The sequence below is a fragment of the Alosa sapidissima genome, chromosome 7, assembly GCF_018492685.1.
Source record: "Alosa sapidissima isolate fAloSap1 chromosome 7, fAloSap1.pri, whole genome shotgun sequence".
NCBI lineage: Eukaryota > Metazoa > Chordata > Actinopteri > Clupeiformes > Clupeidae > Alosa > Alosa sapidissima.
This window is the reverse complement of record NC_055963.1, coordinates 25,997,403-26,024,533: the sequence shown is the minus strand read 5'-3', so window position 1 is coordinate 26,024,533 and position 27,131 is coordinate 25,997,403. Positions and strand designations below refer to the sequence as shown.

The window sequence follows — 27,131 nt, the reverse complement described above, 5'->3', positions numbered from 1 at the left end:
GAATGAACACATATGCCGCATCCTGCAATCCTGGCAAGAGCTGTGAACGTGGCATGCCGTGCTGAGAGGTGGGCACTGGCGCAAAAACCTGGGCACCATGGAGGTGTGCCTGCCGCTGCTCGCCAGCAGACCATGGGTGGGTAATGTTGCACACTTGAAGTAAAAGGGTCTTGACAACAAGTGTGTCGAAAGTTGTTTGTTTATTTCAAACTCCTTCATGAATTACATTCCGTTTTCATTACCACGTTGTTCTCTTTGTCTCGTTACTCTCTTAAGTTTCATTTTCCTCTCCAAGTTTCGTTTTCCTCTCTTCACTTAACTACATGAATTACGTCATTAATAATCCTGCATTGCCACCTACTGGACAAAAATGGTAACCTCATCGTGACTATCTTAAAAGTCTAACATGTTGGAATGAACACAACAAAAAAAAATAGAACATATCATGGGGTGTACACTACACTCTCCCCTGCTTAACTAAATGTCCTGACATTTCCAGTCCCAGTTGATTCTGTCTGAACAGTTTAATTGCTAACAGGTTAGAGTCCAGAATTCAAGATACATATCTGATGACAGATTTCACAAAACACACATCTCTTTTTACATGTTATGTGTTAAACAGTGGGTGTCATTGTGCACTACGACACCCAACAATTTCCTCCGCTGTATTCACAGGAAGCTCATCTTGACTGGCATGGGCATGACCTTTGACCTGTAGTACAATCACCTAGAATCTCACACCTCATACATCCTATTTACCCAAAATCTAACCACTTGTCTCTTCTGTGTTGCAAGTCTTTTTCCGACTACTCGTATCTAAACACATTACCTTACAACAGCCACTTGTCAGTAATCCTTCAGTATGTGATTCTAAATGTATGAACATTTTCTTGTAGGCCTATATTAACTCAAAGAAGCTCTATTTAAACAGGTTCTTGTCCCAACATATCTTAAATCAATTACTTTAACATGGACTTCTACATCCATACTATAACTGAATGGCAGGAACCATACATTTCTACTCTAAAGCTGTAAAACAACTATTTTAACTAAATGTGGGCTGTCCCAACCGATCATATGTGAATGTTTTAGGTGCAGTTCTAGTTCTAAAAGGATATTGTCTTGCAGGTGGTGAAGATGGTGGAGACATCTCTTCCTCGTTGTGGCTTGCTGTCTCAAGCTCAGCATCCTCTGTCTATTCAGCTGCACCTGCTGTCACAGGCACCTCCTGTTCTAGCTCAGTCTTAATCATGTCGTCCTGGTCTCCGTCTGCATCTGATGTCCACAGGTTCTGTCTTTCCATCCCGTCGTCTCCCTCAAGTGCTGGTGCTGCCGTCTGAGGCTGGAACTCTGTAGCATCCGCTCTGAGGTTGCTCCAGGTTTGTCTGGGGGAATCTCCTTGGGACCATCCAGAGATGCATCTCCATTCATCCTCTTCACTGTCAGATGAAGACTCGGGTTCCGTGTACTGTGTTGGTCGTGACTTTTTCTGTTTGTGTTGCTTCTCACCTCTATTCTTTTCTGGAGTGTCCATCTCCACTGGCAGGAAATCAAAGGGGAGCAGCAGATTCCGATGAAATACTCTGGTCTACCTTTGTCGCCTTGGAAGCTAAACTGGTAAGCCTCTTCCATCCTTCTTCTCCATTTCTTTGCATACTCTTGATGGGATGCGCTGCCATCACTTGGTGGAATGCCAAACATGAGATCAATGGGCAATCCAAAGGGGAGGTAATAGGGTGCATATCCAGTGGATTCATTGCGGGTACAATTGAAAGCATGCACCACTTTAGCAAGAGAACTTTTCCAATCAGCTTTGGCTTCATCATCCAAGTTTCGCAGCATGGCCAGAAGGGTGAGGTTAAAGATGAACTGAACTGGAATTTGAAGTAAAGGTGATATAACAGATGTATTTTATTTCTTCTCATTGGTACAATGATTAAAATGGCTGAATTTATTAAAAGGGTTAAAATTGTACGTTGAAAGTGTTGCCCAAGTGTTACATGGGCGCTGCCATGTTGGATTTCAATAATCGGCTACGTCACTGGCATGGTACTCCACTAGCACTAGCAGCCATAGCAGATAATGAGTCTGAGGCTAGCTGACATGGCTGAAGAAACTAACATTAGGCCTAGCTGAGTTACATATTGGCCATAAGCTGTTTATTATAGGCTAGCCTACATCACAAAATCTCATACAAAATGAAACCAAACTAGTGAAACAAAGGCGAACACTTTAACAGGGGAAATTAATTGGGCATGAATCATACTGAACGCTATTTTGTCAATGAGCAGAAACACACACGACATTCAAACTATTGATAAGATGTGCACTATGGAAACTGGTAGGGATGGGCAAAGCGAGGCTTTATAAAACACTGAAACGTTCGAAGCAATTGTGCCAAATTGTTCCGAAGCTTTGAAACGACAACCTCAGAGCTGTTTAGGGTGAAACAAATCTGTCAAATGCTTCGTATTGGAGATGTAGTCTTTAAAGTTCGTGGCTCGCTGTGTTACCTGTGTTCAGTCTTTGTCAAAAGCTAAGCAGCATGCCCTTGGTCAATTACTGGATGGGAGTAGCCTGGCGAGCCAGACCCACATTAAAATGTAGGGTCTGGGCACTCACCGTTCGCAGTGCTCAGTCCGAGGGGCGGGATAATCAGTTGTCTTTCAAATTCCCTCTGCACGCAATAGGATATTTGTTTTCAAGTAGCAGGGAATTCAAGCCAAACCGTTGCAACTCTGCCATCAATCCTTATGTTAAGCCCACAAAACGACTCTATACACGATTTCAATGTCCTGATTAAGTTTCGATTTCTGGAGCTCACAAGCCAACGGATAGTTGCTAGACTAGCCCTTGCTGCCGCTGGGGGCGCGTCTAGATTTCTAGGCTAGGATGGGAGACCACATGAAGTCACAATAAAAATAATCTTATTGCTGCCACTATGTGTTCTCTAAATCACTTTCTTCTTATAAAAACACCCTCACTAACCACTACACCATCATGGTTATTGCTTAAATGAAAGCTTCACTGTTAATTGAACACATGGGCACGCCTGCCGACACCAGTGAAATGCACCGAAGGTTCGATTAACTTTGGTCACATGACATGGGGATTTTTAACGATGTATCGAAGCAGTGGTCACATGACATATGGCTGTTTTGAACCACGTTTCGAAGCAGTGTTTCGACACACTTGGGCTAGTGCTTCGAAGCCTCGACACTGATTCGAGACGTCGGTTTCGAAAGTCACACCCCTAGAAACTGGTCTGTAACTTTGTACGAATAAATGCCATTGACTCGCCATATCCTGACTTAAAAAACCCTTTTCTTGCTTAGGCCTACTTTATCGCAAACTCGGTGGGGCAGCTTGTAGTCTTTTTCAATTCATAGAAGGGCGAGCCCACGGCCTATGTGCCATGGAGCCTAAGTTTCAACTTCGGCTTCGTTCACCCAATGCAGTCACTGGTCGCAATTACAAAGTCCGGGAAGGTTCGTTCAATCTTTTAAAGTTTTAAGTGCAGTAGCCTATCTGTCCCCTTTGGAATAATATCTCGAAGTAGCATCAGATGAGGTCCAGTGTTAGATAGGCTACCATACGATCCAACCTAGGAAAGGGCTAGCAGCTAAACACCTTGGAAACACTCGTCAAACTCCACAAGCTAGCACTCCGACCATAGAGAGTATAAACCATGACTCCGACGATATCACAGATCGATAATAATGCGTTTACTAGCTGGTAACTAAACCACAGCGGGTCTGTAAACAGCTTTCTACTCACCCTGAAGCCAGTTGTTCACCGTCTCAGGGCAGATTGTTGATGCGAGGGAGTTTACCTTGCTGCTGCTATCCAAGAGACTCGTGCAATATCAACATCCACAAGGTAAAAATCTGCAAACTCTCCACTAACGTTAGCCTAAAATAAACGGCAAACTCGTGTATCCTCCGTGTATCTGGGGTCAACTTGGGGTGACGGAAGTTTTTAACAGTTTCAAGGAAGGGAGAGAGAGAGTGGGTCCAGAAGTAGTAGTCCAGACTGCGTTAGCCTACATTGCCATGACAATGCGTGTTATAGGCCTATAGCTTATTTGTATATATGCACCGTAGCTTCGCATAGGACTAATGTAGTGGTGGTGAGGGATGGAGGGAGACAGAGAGACAGCGTGCGTGTTGCTGTCTCAAGCGCCCCTCGTCCAGTTTTCTACATGACCTGTAGGCTAGGTCTACAGTAGCCTATGTTGTGCCGCACAAAATGTATCTATGTTGTACATTGCACAAAATGTATACCCCCCGAAATAAACACATACATAAATAAACATATTTTTCTCGTCACTTTGGCTTCCTCGAACATTTTTCCTACGTTTCGCCACTGCTTTGCAACAGATAGATTCCAGTGTCCATGCTCCTGCAGCGCCCACAGTCATTTTCACCCAAATGATCCTACTGAAGGATGAGCTGGAGCCTGAAATCGTCCCCCATCTAGTGGTAGTCAAGACACTACAGGCCTGTCCCTCACAGGCCCAAATGTGTAACCCATGGCATTAAAATTACTTATTCAACTGCTTGGTTGAATTTCCCATTGTCATACGTAATTTAGAACGACCATTAACCATATGTTATCTGCACACCTATGAAGTAGATCCATTTTTTTGGCCGTATCACACTTGTATATTAATTCGCCGAACTCGTTGTGAAGTTTAAATGAACTGTCACGTTGCATCCGAGCTGTAAAATGCAGACGTTCAGAACATTGCAACATTGTAGCATATGACGGACAGTGGCGGAGCTAGACTTTTATCCTTGGGGTGGCCAGAGGGTGGCCAAAGCTATTTCAGGGGGTCCACAGACTACGACAATGAATGTTCAAGAAACACAATAAATTGCAATCAAAATCTGTAAATGTTGAAATATTTTCGTAAAGTACATCTTAAGCACACGGGAGAAGATTTGTGTATAACATCTACAGTTTATTAACAATGTTAATACAAAATGTACAATATGTAAATAAATAATAATAATAAAAAACTAATTCAAAACAATGACCCCATTTTGACATGAACTGACATGACATGAAGTAGTGCAGTTTTTTTTTTTTTTTAACCATGACCAGAGGAACAGTCTGATTACCAAACTAAACTTTTAGAACAGTGTAGGGCCTAGTCATGACAGTAATTAAGTAATTAAGTAAGAAAGTGAAAAAAGACACCCACACAGCACCCCAAAACTAACACAGAAACACACACACACAGACAGACAGAGACACACACACACAGCACCCCAAAACTAACAGAGACACAAGTGATTACTTTCTCCTCACTGAATCAGAAGTGTAGATCACTTGTAAGTCCAACAGCAATCTGAGCAGAGAAAGAGACAAAGACTTATCAGAGCATTGTTCAAGGTACTTTCCAAATTCCAACAAAGCCAAACTAGCTTAAGTACAAGTGTGAGAACTTCACAATTTCCAAATATTAGGTCCAATGAAAGCTGATATGGTTGGCCCCTCAGATCTGGTTGGTATTTAGAACTTGGTTTGGGAGGAAAACACCCCTGTTCTCTGCTGTACTATTTTATGCATGGATATAAGTTTAATGAGAAATTAAATGATTTCATTTTGAGATACTTCATCAGTTACAGTTTTGTAAATGTATGTATGTATGTATGTAAATAAATAATAATAATAATAAAAACATAAGTTCAAAACAATCTGACCCCATTTTGACATGAACTGACATGACATGAAGCAGTTTTTTTTAACCATGACCAGAGGAACTACCAAACTAAACTTGTAGAACAGTGTAGGGCCTAGTCACAACAGTAATTAAGTGCCAAACTACCTAACACAAGTTCAGAAGAGCATAATTCTTCTGTTGTGATGAGAAGTAGCAAAATGTGTCACATAGTCATCAATGTTGAGGGCATGTGCCCTCCTTGACTCGACACTGAGAGTTCCAAGGTGGCTTAACCGGTCATCTGCCATTTGTGTCCTGAGGTGGGTTTTGATAAGTTTTAAAGCAGAGAAGCTTCTCTCACAGGAAGCAGTGCTGACTGGAGTGACAATAGCAATCTTACAAAGCCTGAATAGCTCATGGAAAACCTCTTTGTAAGGTTCAAGAAACACAATAAAATCAAGCAAGGTAGATGGTCTGTCTAATCCACTTTTCACTCTCCTTTCTAAAAGCCGTTTGGTTTGGTGAAGCTCATGCTTGAGGTCACCTAAATCTGACTCAAAGGTCTGTGCAAAGGCAAAGACAGGCTCTTCCTTCAAGAAAGTTGCACTTTTTGGGTTTAGAGACTGCACCCCTTGCATAATCTCACAACTTTTCTTTGAAAAACGCCTCTTCAGTTCAGCTGTGAGACAGTCAATCACCTGATAGAAAAGTGCTCTGGGGAAGCCCTCATCATCACAGTTTCTCTGGCCTACAGTGCTCATCACCAGTGAGTCAAGAAATCTTGAGCTGATTCTAGGATGTCTTTTACACTGTGTTTGTACACCGATTTTGCACTGCTCAGCCAGCTCCTCGACCTCTTTCCATAGTTCACCAAAGTATTTTTCATTCCTGTAATCCTGGAAAGTATCTGTAAGTGCACCTACTAGATCCACAGCCCTAGCTAGATCAAGTGTGCTTGACTGGAGCATGTCAGACAGACATTTGGCATCACCAAGCACTTTACAAAATGTGACTAAGAGCCCTATGAACTGCAAATCGATCTGAGAAAGAAGACCCCTCGCCTCAACTGACCTATCTCCACTTCTTTCAAGTCCAAGATCCTGCAACAGTCTAAGAACTGCTGGAAGTCTGTCCCTCAGATTACGGCATGCTGTGTATCTGCATGCCCACCTTGTGTCTGACAGTGCCTGTAGCTCCCTAGGCTGCTGCTGTGGGTACAGCTCTTTCTGAACAGCAAGCCACTTCACATGCACATAAGAGCCAGATACAAAGTTATACAGCTGCTGCAAAAGTGCAAAAAAGTCAACCACTTCAGGCACCGCTTTTGTAGCATCAACAAGAACCAAATTCAAGCAATGTGCATTACAATGCACATAAAATGCAAATCTGGCATGGCTTTGAATCCTTGCAGACACGCCAGAATGTTTGCCGCTCATGACAGCTGCACCGTCGTACCCTTGCCCAACAAGGTTATTTCTGTAGTCCAGACCATGTCTCTCTAAACAACTGATAATCATTTGACTAAGACCAGCTGCATTGAGACTGTCAGCTGCTTGGAAGCACAAGAAACTTTCATTGATGGCACCATTGTAATAATACCGTAAAACTATAGACATTTGTTCCTTTTTTTGCAAGTCTTTTGTTTCATCGGCTATCACACTGAACACTTTATGTTCTTTCACTTCTCTTATGATTTCACTCTGTACCATGTCAGCTAAGCCCTGAAGAATTTCATTTTGGATTTGGTGACTGGTGTACTTAGCATTCCCACATTCTTCCAACCTTTTCTCAATGAATTGGTCATGCTTTGCGATTTCGTGCAATATGGCCAAAAAGTTTCCCTTATTGTCGGAGTCCTCAGACTCTCGATGCCCCCTCTGGGCAATATTTTGTGTTGCAGTCAAAAGCAGTACACTTGCTATCGTTTTTATGTAATTTCTGTTTTCTTCCACTTTCTTTTGACGGTTCTCATTCATCGAATTTAACATTGATGTGTTCATCTCTGTACCCCTTCTATACATGCTCCAAGCATACATTGCATTTATATGAAGTTCTGATTTTGAGTGGAGATTAAAACCAGAATCTTTATTCAATGCCTTCTTCCAATTGCAGAAGCCTAGCGGTGATGCAAAAGCAGAGTCTGGTGCATTTGGAAGAGAAAAATGCCTACAGGCAAAGCAGTATGAAGAATCTTGAATGACTGAATACTCAAGCCAAGAATTGTCTTTGAACCAGGTGCTGTTGAAAGCTCGCTTACGTGTTCCATGTTGAGTTCTTGGGAATTGGGAAAGAGATGGCTGAACAGGACCTTCCGCTTTGGATCTTGAAATGTCTGGAAACAAATAATAAATCTTTAAAGAAACAGTTAAGGGATCCAGAAGATTATTATTAATAATGAACTGCAACCATGAAGCAAATTTAACTGTAGGTAAGTAGGCCTACCACTGGGTCCTTTTGGAGGAGCAAACGTGGATACAGCTGGGAAGTGGTCCACTGCAACTTGAACTGGCTCTAGATCATCATCCTGGTCGGAGGTGTCTGTGTCCTCCCTCAATGAAGCTACATTGTAGAAGAATATTTTAATACTCAGCCATCATTTTAAAAACACACAATATCAGTAACCAACATTTTAAATAAAAATTCTGAAGATTCTTTAAAATCTAAATTCTAAAATTAAAATTAATTACTGAACATGGGACTACCTCTGTAGTTACTCTGACCTGGTGATGGCGGGCTGGGTATCTCACGTTGACTCTCCTGACTAGTGTGCAAGCTGTCATGACTGCTGATGCCAGGGCTGCCTGACTTGCTTCTCTTTGCAAAGTAGTTATAGAGCTCCCCCTGCCTTTTCATTCTCAACTCACCCTATGCAAAAAGTACACGAGTCTTGTTACTTCTCTATTTTGAGAATAATGACTCTCTTCAGCATTGTTCTAACCATTAAAACGAGGCAGATATGACAAGGCATTGCAACAGTGATTACAGAGATACACTGTAAGGTTGGCTGTAAAGATTATGCAGACTGTTATGATTAAATGACACCGCGCACGCATTATCGGAATCATATGCCAGAAGCTTTAGGCCAGTGATCCTCACTATTTTTTTCACAAGAGCCACATTGGCAGTGCAAAATCAAAAGGAGAGCCACTTTTATGACAACATACTAAGTCACCTTTGCAAATGTGCATTTCTACATATAAATTGGACATCCCACAAAAAAGAAATAACACAGCCATACATTTTCATTTAAGACCAGATTTACTTTAATACTGGGATGAGCGGAAGCTGGCAGGCATGTCCTTGACTTTCTTCATGTTGTATTTGTAGTATTAGTAGTAGCAGGTTTAACAATACCCCCTTTAGGAAACACCATTAAGGATTAATAACTTCCTTTCACCTTCATTATTCGGGTGAAGGGAGAAGTATAATTCAGATGTTTGCGTTTTTGTAGTGCAGTATTGTATGTTTATGAAGCACATTTGAAAAAATGTATTGGCTGTGTTGCCACATAGCCTACAGTGGGTCCCATTTAGAAGTGGCCACTTCATTCGCACTTCCCGTGATTCACGCAGCTGCGTTAAATGTATTACAACTTATCGCCACGAGGTGGCAGTTTAAGTCCGCTGTAGCATTGCCAGTAAACAGGGCAGCGGATTTCATTCAAAGGCGTTGCAAGTGGCAGTGAGATACTGTAAGCAGAACGAAACTAAAGATCACCTCGTTGAAGTCATACAGTAGACTAGGCTAAATCAGAGCCTACTTTTGTTTTTATCAAGGTGGGGCCACAGAGATGATGGCCTTTGGCGAACAGTTTAGGCCTACTCAAAATGAGTAAAACTAAATTTGGCGGAATCTCGCCAAAGCTACCATGCGAGCCACCAATTATAGTTTGACGAGCCACGCAATGACTCTTTACATTCCCGGTAGAATTCTCAATCTTTTTGGCCTCTAACGTTATGTGTCCAGTTACATAGTCTGTTCTTGATCTTGGATTTTGAGAAAGAAGTTTCTAAATAGATGCGACTCATACTCCTTATAGTCCGGAAAACACGGTAAGTATATGGCTATGCTACATAACAATCTGATGTGAAAACACGGTAAGTATATGGCTATGCTACATAACAATCTGATGTGAAATGTATGTTGGCTGATACTAACAGCTAATCTGTAACGTTACAGGCGACATGAGATGTAGGTCCTAGCTAGGCTACTAACGTAATGTTAACGTTACCTTGATAGGCTACTCGTGGCTTGTAGGGGAACATATCACAGAAAATTAAACTACAGAAAACGTTCTCCTAATTTAACATAAAAGTGACTTTAAACAATGATTTTTTACAAAAGAAAACTTACCTTAGAACGTGTATTTCACTATTCGTCAAGTAGGCTGCTGCTGTCTTGTGCAAAAAATCCTCCCTGCCGCGATATTCTCTGTGAGCGTTTGACTCTCTTCTTCTCCTTCTCTGTTGTCTCTAATGCTTGCTGGTGGACAGTGGGTGAATGACAACTCTTTGTAATACATAGCGCCAGCTACTGCACAGAAGGGATATAGCAGTCAACAGGTATTACCGATTACAAAATGCAACAGGCTCTTTTCAACCAGACGTGCGGTGCCGTGACATTGTCAATCATCTGGGGTGGCACCTGGGGGGTCCAATCAGATTTCAGAGGGGTCCAGTGCCCCCCCGGCCACCCCTTTGGCTCCGCCCCTGATGACGGAGGTGGCTTTTAGCTAGATGGATGACAGCAGGCTAAGTAAAAGCGATGTTTCAAAGCTAAAGTTCATCAGAATCTTGGGATACGCCCGCTTGACAACGGGAGAGATAGAACTAACGACTGGCCTTTGGCCGTAGCAACCATCCATTTAGAACTAGTAACGGCAGTTTGTCCTATGAGTTGAGAAATTAGTTCTACAAACAAGACAGTTTTAGCGATTAAAACGTTTAAATTGTAACAGGAAATGAACCCAACGCAATTGGCAACAGTGGAATAAGCGGGATAATGCACTCCACGGTGGTCTGTTCACAGAAGTTAATGCACTACGCGGTTTAAACGGCCCTCCGCTTCGCGTCGGGGCCGTTTTACAACCTCGACCGTGCATTAACTTCTGTGAACAGACCACCTTGTCGTCCATTATCCCTTACTAATTTTCGTGTATACATAATATGCTACTTCTCAGGTCCTACCATGCCAGTGACGTCATTAAAACTGGCAGCGTTCTAATATTAACAAACGCAATTTTGGTGTTGCTTAAAAAAGGCTACGTATTGATTTTTTTAATTACATTTTTTAGTGTCATTTATTTTTAATTGTCATAATCAACACATTATCAATGTTGATTCTTTCAGTTCAGTTAATCTTTAAAGCGTTCCACTTGACCGTTCCCCTGGGGGTGATAAGGGGTGGTGCGAGAACCTTGAATTCCACAGTACTTTTGGAGCTCGTTTGGAGCTTGTTTTCAAACTCCCTACCGTGATCATGGTGCAATTTGGTTGGGAAGCCGAATTTAAGGATGAAATCTCCAAATATCTTTTCAGCAGCTGTTCGAGCACTATTGTTTGTACACGCATACGCCTGAGCAAATCGCGTGAAATGGTCCATGACTACGAGAATGTACTCATACCCTCCTTTACACTTCTCTAGATGCATGAAGTCAATAGACACCAGCTCAAAGGGGTATGTTGTCACAATACTGGTAAGTGGTGCTCTCACTGGTTTCTGTGGCCTTTTCCGCTTCACTCAGCGACAGACCTTGTTGATGTGATGCTCTATGTCCCCCGGCATATGAGGCCAGAAAAAGCGCTCATGGACCAGATGCAGCCTTCCAGCCCATGAGCCTTCTTCACTCTTGGCCACTGGTGTTGTGTGACATACTGTTTCACCTGCTGCAACAGTGTATCCTCCTCTTGGGCGACTCTCAAAGCTTCACGGGAGATCTGCTGCCCCATTTCCATCTTTGGCTCACTGCTCAGCTCTGCGATCGCTTGTGTGATGACCACTGGACACAGCAACATCGGTAGCCTATTTCAGTAGCTAAGGAAAATTTATTTTCTGATCGTCAAAACCACACCAGAGATGTTAGGCTTTAAATATAGGCTAATAATCAGGCGCTGCAATGATCTCACAAATAATGTCTGAATAGCCTAAAGTGTGTCGTCTCCACAGCAAGTATGTGTCCTAATAATTGATATCATAGCGACTAGGATAGTGAAATGATTTCACTAGCTATGCATTTATTATTTCTGCAAAACTGTAAAACACAATTAAAGTTTCTTTCAGCTTATCCATGTTTTTTTTAACGTGTAAATCGCATAGAATAGCCTATGTAGGCCTATATCAACCGTAGGCCTACACACTTGATCGCTATCACATAGATGAAACTACACTACGGTTCTTACAGTAACTCACTCACGTTCACTCTATAACTGTTAATTTTTAGTAGGCTATATTCGAACCTATCCATAACCCTTTTTTTGCTATTTGACTCATCATTTCACATACAAAAAATTAAATAATGTCAGACAGCGAATTAGTAATTATTTTAAAAAATATATAATATTTTTAAAATATATATCTCCTGCCAGCAGGGGGTGCTGCAGCACCCTCAGCACCCCCCTTCCCGCGCCCTTGAGGGGCATCCTTGACAACCCATCTGCATCAGAATTAGACTTCCCTGGTCGGTACTTAATGGTAAATTCGAAATCGGCCAGTTCAGCCACCCATCTCAACAATGTTGCATTTAGTTTAGCTGTTGTCAACACATATGTGAGAGGGTTATTATCTGTATATAGGCCTACTGTAAAAGATGGAGTGTAATACAAATAGTCCCTAAATCTCTCACATATGGCCCATTTCATGCCTAAAAACTCTAGCTTACCAGAGTGGAGATGGTAATTTTTCTCTGGAGCTGAGAGGGTGCGGGAACCATAAGCGATGACCACTAGTTTTCCTTCCTGTCTTTGATAAAGCACCGCCCCAATCCCCCTGAGACGCATCGCAATGCAGAATAAACGGCTCTTCAAAGTTCGGGTAGCCCAGGACAGGGGGACGGGAAAGATGATCAATCAGCTGACACAGTACTGCGCTATGCACTTTCCTCACATCTCTCAGGTGGTTCTCAAACGTTTGACTATGTACTAAATTATCATCCAGATACGGCTGACAAATTTCATCAAATTTCAAGTCCCACTAGGCATTCCTCCATACTACGCTGGAACTCAGAGGGAGCGGCAGACAGGCCAAATGGGATCCGTATCCACTCGTACAGGCCTCAGGGTGTTATAAAAGCAGTGAGTGGTCTACTAGGCTACTCTCTTCTAGAAAACCCTGATGGTAGGCCTTGCCCTGATCTAGCACTGAAAACCAGGCACTACCATGTAAGCCAGTGGTCCCCAAACTACGGCCCGCCACCTCATTTTGGGTGGCCCCCCAAAACATGTCCGTGGTATATAGCAACCGGCCCGCACAGGAGTACGACATCGTCAAACCTCCGCAATTTCCCCCATTCATTCTCTATGGCGAGTCTTAACAGTACACATGTAATACTCTTTTTGTCCACTGGTGGTTATTTTGGCGCTGTTTCGCGTTTGCCGTCAAAAACGGAATGAAATGTAGGCCTACCTGCAAACAATGTAAGAGGCCTATGCTGACTGCATCAGTGCTCAAAGTATTGTAAAAGTTTATCAATTAATTGTTAATAACTAACTAACTTCTATTCAAGTCATATTTCTGGGACTTTCTGGGATAATTATTTCTATTTTGTATTCACTCGTTCAAATGCTCATAGCACAAAGAGGTCACAAGTTCAGGTGAGTGAAAGTTAGAATGGTGGTCATTTCAGACCACTTCAGCGCTTTATAAAATTCTCATAGTTTGAGAACTTTACATTTTCAGAGTTCAGAGTTCACACATTTTTAATAAAATATACTTTTGGGAATGCAAAAGTCTTTTTATTAGTATTATTTAATTTGAGTTACGTTTTACACTGATATGGCATGATGGCAATATAAACACAGCTAACAATGGTATTAAATTGCAATAGCCTATAGATTAAATGTAATGGAATATTCGACTGGTAGACTGCTGTTTTTCACAGCACTAAGCTATTTATGGTTACTGATATACTCCGAGTCTCTGGCCCTCTCTTAGAGCCAGGCATAGTAAGCTGGGAACCACTGATGTAAGCTATCAAGCATATCTTGTATGCGGGGAATCGGATGGTTATCTGGCAGCAACTTTTGGTTAAGCTCTCTATAATCGCAGCACAGACGTAGGCTTCCATCTTTTTTTCGCACACATACATTGGGAGATGAATAGTGCGATCTAGATTTTCTGATCCAGTCTCTGTTTAATAAGTCTTCCAGATACTGCTTAACTTCTCTATGCAGTGGCTTAGGAACAGACACGTAAGTTCTTCTTACCGGTGTTGGATCGGTGAGTCTGATTTTCAGCTGCATGGAAGGGATGTGCCCTACATCGTTGTCATCTCTGGCAAAGGCTTTACACTCCTCTCTCAACATTTGCTTCACTTTCACTTTTTGCTGAGCAAGGGGAAGATGACTCACTGTTATTGGTGGGTCCCACCTTTCTTCCTCCGCAGCTATTTCTCCATCAGGCTCAAACTCATCCTTTCCAATGACATCTTCCGGCACAGCTGGAGGAAACTTGTGATCCAGTGTCCCATAAGGCTTGGGTCTTCACCCCATCCAGTGAGCAGTTCATCATGCACTTACTTCCAATGAGACGCAAAAGCTGTGAATGGTGCTGAGGGGAAATGTGGCTTACAGAGACAGATCCTCCAACTTTTCCACCTGGGTCCCATCTCTCTGTTAGCAGTCTGTCTTCTAATCGGTGAATACTTTTATTTTCTGACTCTTAACAGTGGCCTTAACTAACATGCTGTGTCCAGGTGGCCGACTTGAGTCTGTGTCCTTGTCATCACATGTCTGGTAAGTAACTGTTTCTGTTTGCAGCTCATTTACTCTAGCTGGCTTGTTTGGGATACTTTTCTTCAATTTCTGCTGTCTCTCCCAGTCAACGGCTGCCGCCTCATTCATTTTCTCTATTAAGGTCTCATCAGTCACTCTTAAATCATCCAAATGAACCTTCAGCTGAATTTTGATATTGTCACTCAATAGCCCTGTGCTGACTGACCTGAGAAACTTCTTTTGAATGAGTTCTGGGCTGTACTGTACATCTGAGCTGGCATCATTAGCAGCCTATGAGCCTCTCTTTGAGTTCAATTGCACGAAAAAGAAAGTTCTGAGGGGATTCTTTTGCATCCTGGGTTATGTTAACAAGTCTGTGGAACATATCTGTTGTACTATTTTCTTTAAAGTGGGCTTTAAGAATTGTCTTTAAGTGCGCCATGGTCAGTTTACTTTTAGTTTCCAGCATGTCACGCAAACTGAGCCCTGGAGTGGCCGCTTTAACTACAGCTTCAACTATTTCCACATCACTATGGCCTTTGCGTTTTCCCGTATCTATTTGGTGCATAAGATTAGTATAGGATAACTTATCCTTCTGCCCCTGCTCACCGATCTGACCATTGATCCGAAACTCACGTCTGATGACCACTTCTGGCGCTCTGGAAAGTGGGGAGGGCATGGGAAAGGGAGTCGGTTGAGGCTCTGCTGGGCTAGCCGGTGTCCTGCTTATTTTCTCTCTTAGCCCACTTATTTCCTCCTCGAGCATTCTAGTCGACGACTGAAAAATTAAACTGCATCTCCGCATATTGCTTTTTTTAGCCGCTGTAACATTTGCTCATTCTCATCATCACCTTTTTTCTCTTTCTCCTTCTTCTTTCGTTCACTCTCCGTTTCTCCCAGCCGCTTTTTGTTGCACACTTGAAGTAACAGGGTCTTGACAACAAGTGTGTCGAAAGTTGTTTGTTTATTTCAAACTCCTTCATGAATTACATTCCGTTGTTCTCTTTGTCTCGTTACTCTCTAAGTTTCGTTTTCCTCTCCAAGGAACTGCGAGCCGCGGCCCGATGTGATGTCAGAAGGGACGCCGGAACGGGCGACCCACGTGCCTAGGAAAGCCCGTGTGACATCTGCTGTGGAGATGGACTGTAGTGCAATGGCCTCAGGCCAACGAGTGGTGCGGTCAACCACGGTGAGCAGGTAAGTGAAACCGTGGGAGGGCGACAAAGGGTCCCACTAGGTCCACATGCACGTGGTCGAAACATTTCTCAGGGACATGAAAAGTTTTCAGAGGGACTTTGGAGTGACGGTGCACCTTGGCCCGCTGACATTCAAGGCAGGCGGCGGCCCAGTCATGGACATCCTTTTTGAGGCCATGCCAAACAAATTTTGCTGCCACCAGCTTCTGTGACGCTCTCCTGCCGGGGTGAGAAAGGCCATGAACAGCATCAAAGACCTGCTTGCGCCAACTGCTAGGGACAATGGGCCGGGCCTGACCTGTGGAAACATCACAAAGCAGAGAGACACCCGCGCCGCTGAAAGGGACGTCCGCCAAACGCAGTCCACTGATGGCAGTCCTGTACGCCTGGACGTCAGCGTCATGGACCTGGTCCGCTGCCATACGTGAATAATCCACTCCAAGATGCACTGCCCCCGCAAAGCGATGAGAAAGAAGTCTGCCACCTGATTGTCCTTTCCTGCCACATGCCGAATATCCGTTGTGAACTCTGAAATAAAAGAAAGCTGACGCTGCTGCCGGGCAGACCATGGCTCCGAAACCTTGGCCATGGCAAAAGTTAAAGGCTTGTGGTCCACAAAGGCAGTGAACGATCGGCCTTCAAGCAGGAAACGGAAGTGTCGGATGGCCAGGAAAAGGCCTAGCAGCTCCTTGTCAAACGTGCTGTACTTCCTCTCCGTTGGGCGCAACTGCCGGCTGAAAAAGGCCAGCTGCACTATTCTCTACTGCCTTATCAGTTGATTTTTTGATAGGCCATATGATTTGTTTTATAGCCACATGTTTATTTCTTCCTTTTAATTGATATTATTTTATTTTTTATTCCTTTTTACTTATGCTATTTCCATTTTATTTGATTGTTCTGTCTGTGTCTTGGGCTATTTCCATTTTATTTGTTTGTTCTGTCTATGTAAAGCACATTGAATGATGATTGTGTATGATAATGTGCTATACAAATTAATTTTATTTTTACTTTGACTTTATTCCCTTCTCATACACTGATGAGCCTCTGCTATGTCAGCCTTCCATTAACAGGTCACAGTCAAGATCTTTTCCTCTGTGATTCCTGGTTGGTGGGCCTAATGCTCTTCATTCTAGTGACAGCTTTTGGATCCTCAGAAAGTGTCTAAAGACTTCTTTACCTTGTTTTTAACTAATATTTGTTTCCTTGAGGAGTTGCGGGTTGTATGTTTATGGTTATTGTTATTATTCTGTTAAATTCTATTTAGTCTATTAACAACATTTGTATTTTTAGGCTATTTAATTTTACGATTATTTCCTCACATTTCCCATGCTCCATGTCAATGTATTTTTTATTTTATTTTTTACACACAGATGCAATATTTCCAATGGCCACAAGGAGGTGAGCCTGCACAAATTAGTGCAACAGCATACAGGACACATAAGCAGGAAATAATAACATATTAACCTTTTTAATTGTTAGGATAACACTACCACCCCAATAGATTACCTAGGAAATCAATTGTTTAACATTTATTAACTCAAAAATGCTTTTAACCTGGTCAAAATTAAGCCAGATTTAAACCTTTAAAGATTTAAAACAGTTCTTTGCTCACAGTCCCATTCACAACACAGCATATTGCGTGAATTCCATAGAAAGTATTGCTTTAGATGAGTTTATATACTGTAAGTTGGGTAAGAAGTTATTTTAAACTGATCTGCCCTCTCTAAGTTCTACTATAATCTACCAGACTTCTAGTAAAGTCAGAGTTCAGTGGATTGGATCTGGTTCTGTTCCGCACCCTTCCCGGCATACAGCCTGATTACCAGAGTCTAGACTAATGGATTTGCTGGCAAAGCTGCAAACTCTTGACAACCACATGACATTTGGCTCAATGCCCAAGAAAGGGCAATGAACTTGCCCACTGTGGTGCTGTACTTCGGGCCTTAAAGGGACAGCCTCTATTTCCACATGTCAAATAATGCAGGACCCAGACTTTGTCAGGCGAGGATAATTAAAAGTGTCAGCGACAGTAAATCTGGATAGCATTACTATGAAACAGTCACACGTGAATAATGTTGGCTAATGGTTGATTAAAGCTGTTAATGGATAAGTGGGGTGACAGTCTAGGAAAATAAACATAACTCAGTCAAAATGGACAAACAATTAGAATTTGTCCCAACACAGAAAAAAAAGAATGGGCAGAAACTTGACTTTTGAACTTCCTATGGGATGCACTACACCGGTGGAGAGTTACATAAAGCCCAAACAGGAAAGCATACAGTACTATAGGTAACAGAAATCCATCCCTTGGGTGCTCCTGCACAATCCAGTGTGTTTTTGGTTTGAAAAAGGGCACAAGGTCGTCCTACAGAGAGGAAGAAACAATGTGAAAACAAATATGTTTTGTCCTCTGTCTTTTTTATTCTTCATTTTGCAGATTTGTTTTGTTGTTGTTGTTGTGAAGCTGCTGGATGATTTGTCACGCGTTACTGTACCAGACGCTCCTCATAATTATTGCAGGAACATTTGCTCTGTCTCGTACTGAACTCCCTGAAGAGAACAGATGGGGATTCGTGCGCCATTGCATGGGGGCACGGCGAGGTTCTCACACGTGGCGCTGAGAATGCACAGAGTGGTTTCCCTGTCACCTCACAAGACCTCGGTCTGGAATGAAATGTGGTTCTGCATGCTGCTGCCTTTCCTCTCACTGCTGGGTTGCCGTTATTACAGTGTGTTTTCACTCACACACACACACACACACACACACACCACAATGTAATCCTTACAAAACGGGAATAAGCCATGTTTCCCTGTTTGCAGTAGCCTGCACTGATCTTGCTGTAATGAAATGAAACAGAATAAAGTAGACTTAATATGTCTTAATTTATATTTGCAATAGAACAGTATGTCAGTTAAGAGGTGTACATGAGGCTTTGGGAGAATTCTCTTATCAATTAGAGTAAGTATGTCTACCCACTTAAGCTTTTCAAGAATGAGGACCCCAAGGATATCACAGGACTTGGGTTTGATGTTGGCAGCAGATGTTATGCCATGTAAGTGATAGATAACAAAGAGGGCCTCTCCCCAGTGGGTACCCCTCAATTTGCATTTGAACATTTGTGTTTGGGGAACACACCTAGTTGCTCTCAGTGTTAGACAGCTAACTATTAATTGATATTTTTTTCTTTGACCATTGTACAGTAAATATGAGCTACACCCGTGCTTTCAGTGAGAGAGAGAGAGAGCTTTGTGGCATAGCCCACACTCTCAAAAAAATCTTCAAAGTCTTCTTTTTTCCTAAAATGTGTTTAATTCAGTGGCCTACTATAATAACACTGACTAAATATTAGGCTACAACATAACACTTAAGAGACTCTGCTTGCCTAAAACAGCCTAAAGCTACAGTTTATTAGCCAAGCTAGGGACTTCCAGGACTAAGAAGTTAAAAAAATGTAGCCAAATAGATGTTCAAGTTTCACTACATGGAGACCACAATAGCTTTGGAGAAGTTAAATTGAAGTCAAAGTTGCATAAAAAGCATAAACAATGAGATTTGAGCTAAAGCTCAGATAATATTTTTTTCCCCTTAAAGACATCACCCACTGGGCTTCTACAACCCTAAATCAGAAAAAGTTGGGACATTGTGTAAATTGTAAATAAAAACAGAATGTAATAATCTGCAAATCTCTTAAACTCACATTCAGTTGCAAAAAGGACATAGACAACATATCAAATGTTGAAAATTAAAAATGTTACTATTTCATGGAAAATATACAGTTAAGAACAAAATTATTCATATCCCTGACAAATATGATTTAATGCTGATATTCTCTTTATCAATATGTTTTTTCTGACTGAAAATGACATTGTCACATGCCAAAAGTCTGTAAGACAATGTGGGAGAAACATGGAATTAAAAAAAGAAGTGTTTCATCTTCTTAACACTTTTATGAAAAATGGCAAGTCCAAAATCATACCCTTTTTAAATAATCAATGGAAACATCTTTATTTGCATTCACAACTCTCAAAATATTATAATATCTACCAAGCCTCTCCATGTCTCCACAATGATTCTAGAGCACACCTTTTTAACAGCGATCCAGGTTTTCAGTCAGGAATGATTATTTGCCATCACTCTGGCCTTGTGCTCACTTTTTTGACGGATTGAGGTCTGGACTCTGGCTCTGCCACTCTAAAATGTTAATGTTCTCAGTTAACCATTTCTTGCCTTGTTTGGCTGTATGGTGTGGATCATTGTGTGGTTTAATGGTCCAGATCTTTTCTTCACCCAGCCTGGTGAATGGGCCTGATCTTTTCCACGAAAAATCTCAATGTAGCCCCTTGTTTTAGTGTTACCGTTTACTTTGAGAAGTTCACCAGGTTCCATTGTCTGATTCCATGTTTCTACCACATTGTCTTACAACCTTTTGGCATGTGGCAGTCCCATTTTCAGTCAGAACAAACATATTGGTCAAGAGAAAATCAGCATTACATTAATATTTGCCAGGGATATGAAAAATTTTGTTCTTGTATGTTCATTTTGAATTTGATACCAGCAACATGTTTTTTAAAAAGTTGGGATGGGGGGTAACAAACTGCTGGAAAAGTTGTGTAATGATAAAGAAAACAAAAGGAGGAATGTTTTACAACTAATTAGGGTAACTAGCAACACAATTGGGTATGAAAAAGAGCAGCAGGGTCTCTTAGAAGTAATGATGTAGAGGTATTCATCACTCTGTGTAAACCTGTGTGCACAAATGATGAAACAATGTAATTTTAGTAGTAGTAGTAGTAGTAGTAATAGTAGTAATTTTAAGTATTTGGGGAGTCCATCATCTACAGGACATAGGCTACTATTATTAAAATATTCAGAGAATCCAGAGAAATCTTTGCAAACAAGGGAAAGAGCTGAATTGGATGGCCGTGGTCTTTTGGACCTCAGATGGCACTGCATCATAAACCAGACCTGTTTCCAGACCTGTCATTGTATGGTCCCAGAAAAACCTCTGATAACCATGTGCACAGTTTGATACTCACTCCAAAAACTGACGCCAAAATTGTAACAGCCAAAACAGCCAAAATTGTATTGAGACATGATACAGAAAATATCACCAAAGATAATGAATGCGTAGCAAGATGGGTCGTCCTAGTTCATGTCTATGAGGGCAAAGTGGAGTTCAGTCAGAGACGGGCTCTGGTTCAGTTCCCGCCTGCACAGGGGCGTGTCACTGACATATGACTTACGTTTGAACGCCTCGGTTCCACGCCAGACAAGCCGGAGTACAAAATAAACTTGGTGTACACCTTCATTAATGTTGATTTTCTCTCGACTGGAGGGTCATACTATCACGACATTCTACTGAAATAGGGAGGAGGGTTTGGAGATCATGATACCGTGTCCGAAATGTGCATCCATTGCTCAGAAAAATAAGGCTTGGACAAATTCTGGGAAATTCTTGGATTCTGCCATAGACCTCAATGTTAAAAAGAGAGCCCGATCACTGCATAAATGTGCGGGGGCGTGTACTGCTACCCTATTTGCATAAATTTCCAGGGACAGGAAATGGCCTCTCATGAAGTATCTTCGTAATCAACCATCTTTGATATCACGGTCTTATCTGGGCCTGAGCTTGTTTAAAATGGACTGAGGTAAACATGGAAGAAGGTTCTGTGGTTAGACCAATCAAAATGTGCCATTCTTTTTGGAAATCATGGACTCATCTGGGCTAAAGAGGAGAGGGCCTTTCCAAGCATCTTACCTTTCCAACTTGTTTTGGTCCTCAATTCGAAACCCAACATCTATGACGGTGTGCAGGTGCATTAGTGCCTACAGCATGCATCTTGTACATCTGGCAAGGCACAATCAATTCAGAATGATGTATACAGGTTTTTTTAGCAACATCCAGGCAATAATTTTTACTAAGGAAGACCTTGAATATTTCAGGAAATCAATGCCAAAATGAATTCCGCACATATTAAACAGTATTTCTCCATAAAGGAAGAGTCCAGGTGCTAAAATGGCCTGTCTGCAGTCCAGACCTGTCAAATTAGGTGCATTATGGAATGAAAAACATGATTAAGAATACCTCAACTGAAATCCTATATTGGGCAGGAATGACACAACATTTAATTCTCAAAACTCTGGAAACTGGTCTCCTTAGTTCCTAAACAGAATTTTGTTACATGAATAAGTGAAGCAGCACAGTGGTAAACATTCCCTGTCCCAACTTTTTTTGAAACATGTTGCTGACATGAAATTCAAAATGATCAAATATTTTCCATGAAATAGTCAACATTTTCATTTTCAACATTTAATAGGCCTACGTTGTCTATGTAATTTTTGCTGCTTAATTTGGGTTTGCGAGACTTGTGTAAAGCATTCTGTTTTTATTTGGATTTTAAAACAACGTCCCAATTTTTTCTGATTTGGGGTTAGGCCTAGGCCTATATAATTTCTTGATCTGCCCTGCAGCTTAGGTGGCCTACCCTACGTCTTTGTCGGAGGCCTGCTGTTAGCGACCAGTGAGTGACTAATTTCAGATATATACCGGTAACTTGCAGTTCCACAAAGTCAGTAGTTTGAGAATTCGATAGGCTAGCCAAAATGCCGGAAGAGCCATTAAAATTGCCTTTAGAAAGTAGACGAAATGTTAGAACTAGGGCTAATTTTTAGGCTGCCGCCTCCCTGCTTTAACCTGAAAGGCCGCAGGAAATGTTCCTTTAAGCTACAATTGCCGCACTTATCATGGAAGAGAACGTTACACTGCAACACATCCCCAGAGAAAGCTTGCCTAGCCTACATCAAGCTGGTTCGGGAGTAGGATAATAAGGTAACGCAAACAGCCTTTCACATTTTCCCCCCATTTCTCTTCAGCAGATATAATAACATGGCGTAGTTATTCTATCATTTTCAATTATTCTTAATGGACGATCTATCTCTACAAAGACGGAGACAGACTGTCTGATCATGTATTTAATGGAATGTAGCCTTGGCTAGTCACAATAGAGCATCTATGACTAGGCTATGATTTTGTAGACCACACATGAAAGACATAATTGTCTTATCCCTGCTAACCTTTATCTGGTTAGCTACTGTAGCGTGTAGGTTTTTGTAGCCCTTTCAATACATTCCTTGGAGTTCATATGCAGAAAATGCAGTATTTAGGACATTATAGCTATAGTATTTTTTGTAAGGGAGAAGTTTAGATTATCTTGCTGTAAAGGGATTGTGTGATGGCCTAGGCCTGCTTGACAACAACAAGATAAGCTTGCATAGATTTAATAACTTGTGGGGTAAGCTGATAGATGACAGATGATGCGACCCTGGGAAAAAACTCTCGGAATGCCTACTACACAGGGCACAGTACTAGCCTACTTAGAGACGCACTATAACAACAACAACGACACGTTTCAATTATATAGCGCTTTTCTCAACACTCAAAACGCTTCACATGGAAAGGGGGACCTCACTCACTAACCACCACCAATGTGTAGGACCCACCTGGGTGAAGCACGGCAGCCATTATGAGCCAGAATGCTCACCATACACCAGCTTGAGGTGTGAGGGAGTGAATGAGCCAATTACAGTGGGGGATGATTAGGGGGCCAGATTGAATGAGCCAGGTTGGAAATTAAGCCAGGACACCTGGGAATCCCCTACTCTGCGATAAGTGCCATGGAATCTTTAATGACCACAGTGAGTCAGGACCTCAGTTTAACGTCAATATGGCATCACCTACAATAGGCCTACAGTGTCCGTCCCCATCATTGCACTGGGGCATTGGGATCGATCTTTTGGGTCAGAGGGAAGAGTGCCACCTACTGACCACCCAAAGGCCTGACCTGTTGGATTTATATGGGAAAGCAAATAGAAGATGTAACCCAGGACTTACAGGAGGACCAATTCAATTAATCATGTAGCCTACCAGCTACTGCAAAACACATGCACAAGTCTACACAAACAAAACACAAACACAAGTCAATCAGAGGATGGAACATTGGCCATAGATTCCTGTGTCCCGAGAGTAAACCTTCAGGCTATTGAACATCACCAGACTCTCAAGGAGATGCTTGAGGTAGGTTGACCCTTACCAAAATATCAGGCTACTGGCGAATATTGCCGCAAATTTGTGGCAATATTTTCACATGAAAATGAGGTTTCTGGCAAACAGTTGCGGTTAACTTTTGGCAATGTTGCAGCAAATTTGCAGCAATGTCATATGCAAATTAGGTTTGTGGCTAACTTCTAGTGTAGGCTACTTTGTGGTAAACTTATAGCATAGGCTACAATTGGTTCTTTTGATTCTTATGGTTCTTTTCTTTGCTACAGGTTTGCCAGAATGCTTGTTGTTTGCCGCAAATTTGCAGCAAGTTCGTATTTTTACGTTTAGGGCAGATATTCAACTTAATAAATGCAACTGCACAAATGCATCTATAATGTTTTATTATATCCAATTATAATAATGCAATAACACAATATATTGTAATGTAATAAATGCAATACTATAACAACTTTTGACACACTCGGTCAAGCATCCTCTCTAAGATGCGAAGAATTTGCAGACTTCTTCAAAAACAAAGTAGTTTCTATAAGGGAGGCTATTGGTAACATAGGTAATAAGTTTGATAGTACACATAAAAACAGCCCCCCAAAATTAAAATTCTTTAGCACTTTTACTCAATCTGAGCTTAGCAAAATTATAACTCAGACCGGCTCCTCAACATGTGCTGTAGATCCAATCCCTATCAGGCGAATACAGAAACGAAAGGCTTGTGCAGGTGCTTATGGAACCAACAGAGTATTTCGTAAATTACCCCACTAATAATGCCCTGAATGGTACAAAACTTCTACAGTAGGACAAATATGTTCTGTACTCATAAAACGAGGCATTTAAAAGTTTGTAAGTACACCAGGAATTTATTTAAACAATGCCTTGTTTATACAGAACATATTTGTACTACTGTGGTCCTAAAAGTGGCCGTTTCCAACAGATTGATAGGAGTGTTTATTACCAGAACCATCATACAGTTAAAGGTTTTGGAGGTTGCTTAAGAGCAAAACACACCCATCGACTTCAAAATTAGCCTTAAAGGAGAAATCCGGCCAATTTTTACATGGATCTTGATCGCTAATCGTCGCCGAGTACTGTCGATAGGGGAAAAAAATGACCGAAATCGGTGCTACCAAACTGAAGTAGCTACCAATCTGGAGCCGGTACTCCCAGTCAACTACAAGGCTAGGTCTGGGGGCATCATCTAAATGTGCCTTTTTTGCCTCTTAACAGACTCAAAGTACAAACAGTTTCTTCACAATTGATGAGTTGAAAACGCATCGTTTTGTCACATAAGGGCCCTGTTCATGTTGCACAGAACTTTTAATGACATCTTGATTTTAATTTTCTATATAAATCAAGATATGGTCTACAATTTATTTTTTCTCAAAAATGAGTCCTGAAAAGGGGGGTGGTCTTATATTCAGGGTCGTCTTATATTCGGTTCGATACAGTACATTCCCACTAATGCAAGCACACTGTTTGAAAAAGCAAAAAGGCACTTGATCTGGAGCAGCAACTTTTCCCCCAAACTTTGAAACTTTTAGGTACCAACACTGGCAAACATCTGGCAATATTTTCTAGTGAACTCATTTGTTTCCCACAAATTACCCACAAGTTTGCTGCAAATCTGCTGCAAACATTTAGTTTATGTAAGGGTTCAGCTCAATACTAGTGTGCGGATAGAGATTGTTTGCGGATAGAGATTGTACTATGGACAATTTGGCCAAAGAAATGAATCTTAAGTTGTCTTAGAATTGGTAGGCTAATCATACTGCTATGCGGTTAAGGTAATGTTCTTCTCTTGTGCCTGTGGAACGCGGTAGGTAGTAACAGGCTACGCAATTGTTGATTTACTGACAGTAAAATTAGATTGTTAGAACAGCACCGACAAGACAATGGATAAATAGCCTATTTGAAGAGGAAAGAAAGTAACTGAACTGGGGCTCGTTTCTAGAAAGCGTTTGATTAAGAGATTGACTCCCCTACTTGGCTCATTCTTGCTATTTATGTTAATTCGAGTATTGCCTTGCTTTTTGATAAGATAGTATTATAACACAGACTCAGAGAGTTCACAGACTCTTAAAATCAGCACAGTGATAAATGGTGTAGTGGCTAAAGCAGGTGACTTGTTATCCCAGCGTTGTAGGTTCGATTTTCTTATGATGTGAGATTTGCTTCTCGCTACCAGCAGGTACACTAGTGTGACACGTAGATTCAATTGTTTTTGACTGATGTCTTGTACCTATGGTCTCTCGATGTAGAGTAAATATACATAAATATGTATGGTCAAAACCTATTGTTGTGTCTCGTAGGCCTACTCTTACTCAGAGGTGAAAAGAAGAGATAGGATGCGAACTCTGGGTGAGCGCGTAGTGCACTGACGCGCAGCCGCTAAGCCACGAGACAATTAAAAACATATGCGATACCCAGACATTCGTCCAGGCTATATATTTTTTCCAACATAGATATTTAACACAAATAATCGCCACTAGGAGACACTTAATAATAATCATTTTAAATTTTCCATGCAGCAGTTGCACTTTGAGGGTCAGGATACACTTACAGATACAGTACAGCAGCAGATAGTATATTTACAGTCCTTACTGGGAGATCTGGGGCAGCAATGTGTGTGCGTGTGTGTGTGCGCGTGTGTGTGTCCTGACTTGACCACTATCCTCTCTAGAGCCTCTGGGGTGTGGTCACTGTAAATGAGTAACAGCAATATTCAGAACAATTGGTGTTTCTGTTGTCTGCACAGAGGGTCCATTGAGCGGGCATAATCGTTGAGCTATGTACCATATGAAGTTATCCCTTGAGAGACTTCGAGAGAATTTTTCCTCGACCAGAGAGAGAGAGAGAGTGTAGTGAGTGTCACGTCCCAAACTGAACCTTTATGTTGATTCTAATGTTATTAATCAGACGGGAGACAGTCTGTGTATAGCATGGATGGCTGCATACCTCACTGGGTCCAGCTGTCATGGTATGACTTTGCGCATTTATAAACTCTAAAACACTTCAGGTCAACTTTAGAGAAGAGTAGGTCATTTCTTAGGAATCTGTTGCCATGTGTAAGGGGTTTGTGTGAGTGTCTGTATGTGTGTGTATCGGTATTGAGGTCATGTTGATCAGCCTATTCACAGTGCTTGTGCACATATCTCAGGGTATGTGAAGACTCTCTTGCTGTGAAATGCTCCGTCGCAACTTTCACCAGGGTACTTAGGGCCACTTATCAGGTTTATATTTCAAAAGGTGCCCACTGCCAAAAGGCAGGACCAGCGCACTCACT

The 27,131-nt window shown here is 41.7% G+C and overlaps 1 protein-coding gene across 2 annotated transcripts; it reads right to left on the bottom strand.

Moving 5' to 3' along the window:
- Positions 1 to 181: 181 nt before the first annotated feature.
- LOC121712768 lies at positions 182 to 23,348 on the bottom strand. Of its 2 annotated transcripts, XM_042096734.1 has the most exons (3): positions 23,293 to 23,348; positions 21,551 to 21,640; positions 182 to 1,874 (listed from the first exon to the last, which is right to left on the bottom strand). In XM_042096734.1, the coding sequence occupies exons 2-3, from the start codon at positions 21,588 to 21,590 to the stop codon at positions 1,249 to 1,251; spliced, it is 666 nt and encodes a 221-aa protein (XP_041952668.1). In that variant the 5' UTR covers positions 21,591 to 21,640; positions 23,293 to 23,348; the 3' UTR covers positions 182 to 1,248. The 2 variants fall into 2 exon arrangements, 1 of the variants encoding a protein (XP_041952668.1); XR_006032645.1 differs by lacking the exons at positions 21,551 to 21,640; positions 23,293 to 23,348 and adding an exon at positions 3,778 to 4,091.
- Positions 23,349 to 27,131: the final 3,783 nt, after the last annotated feature.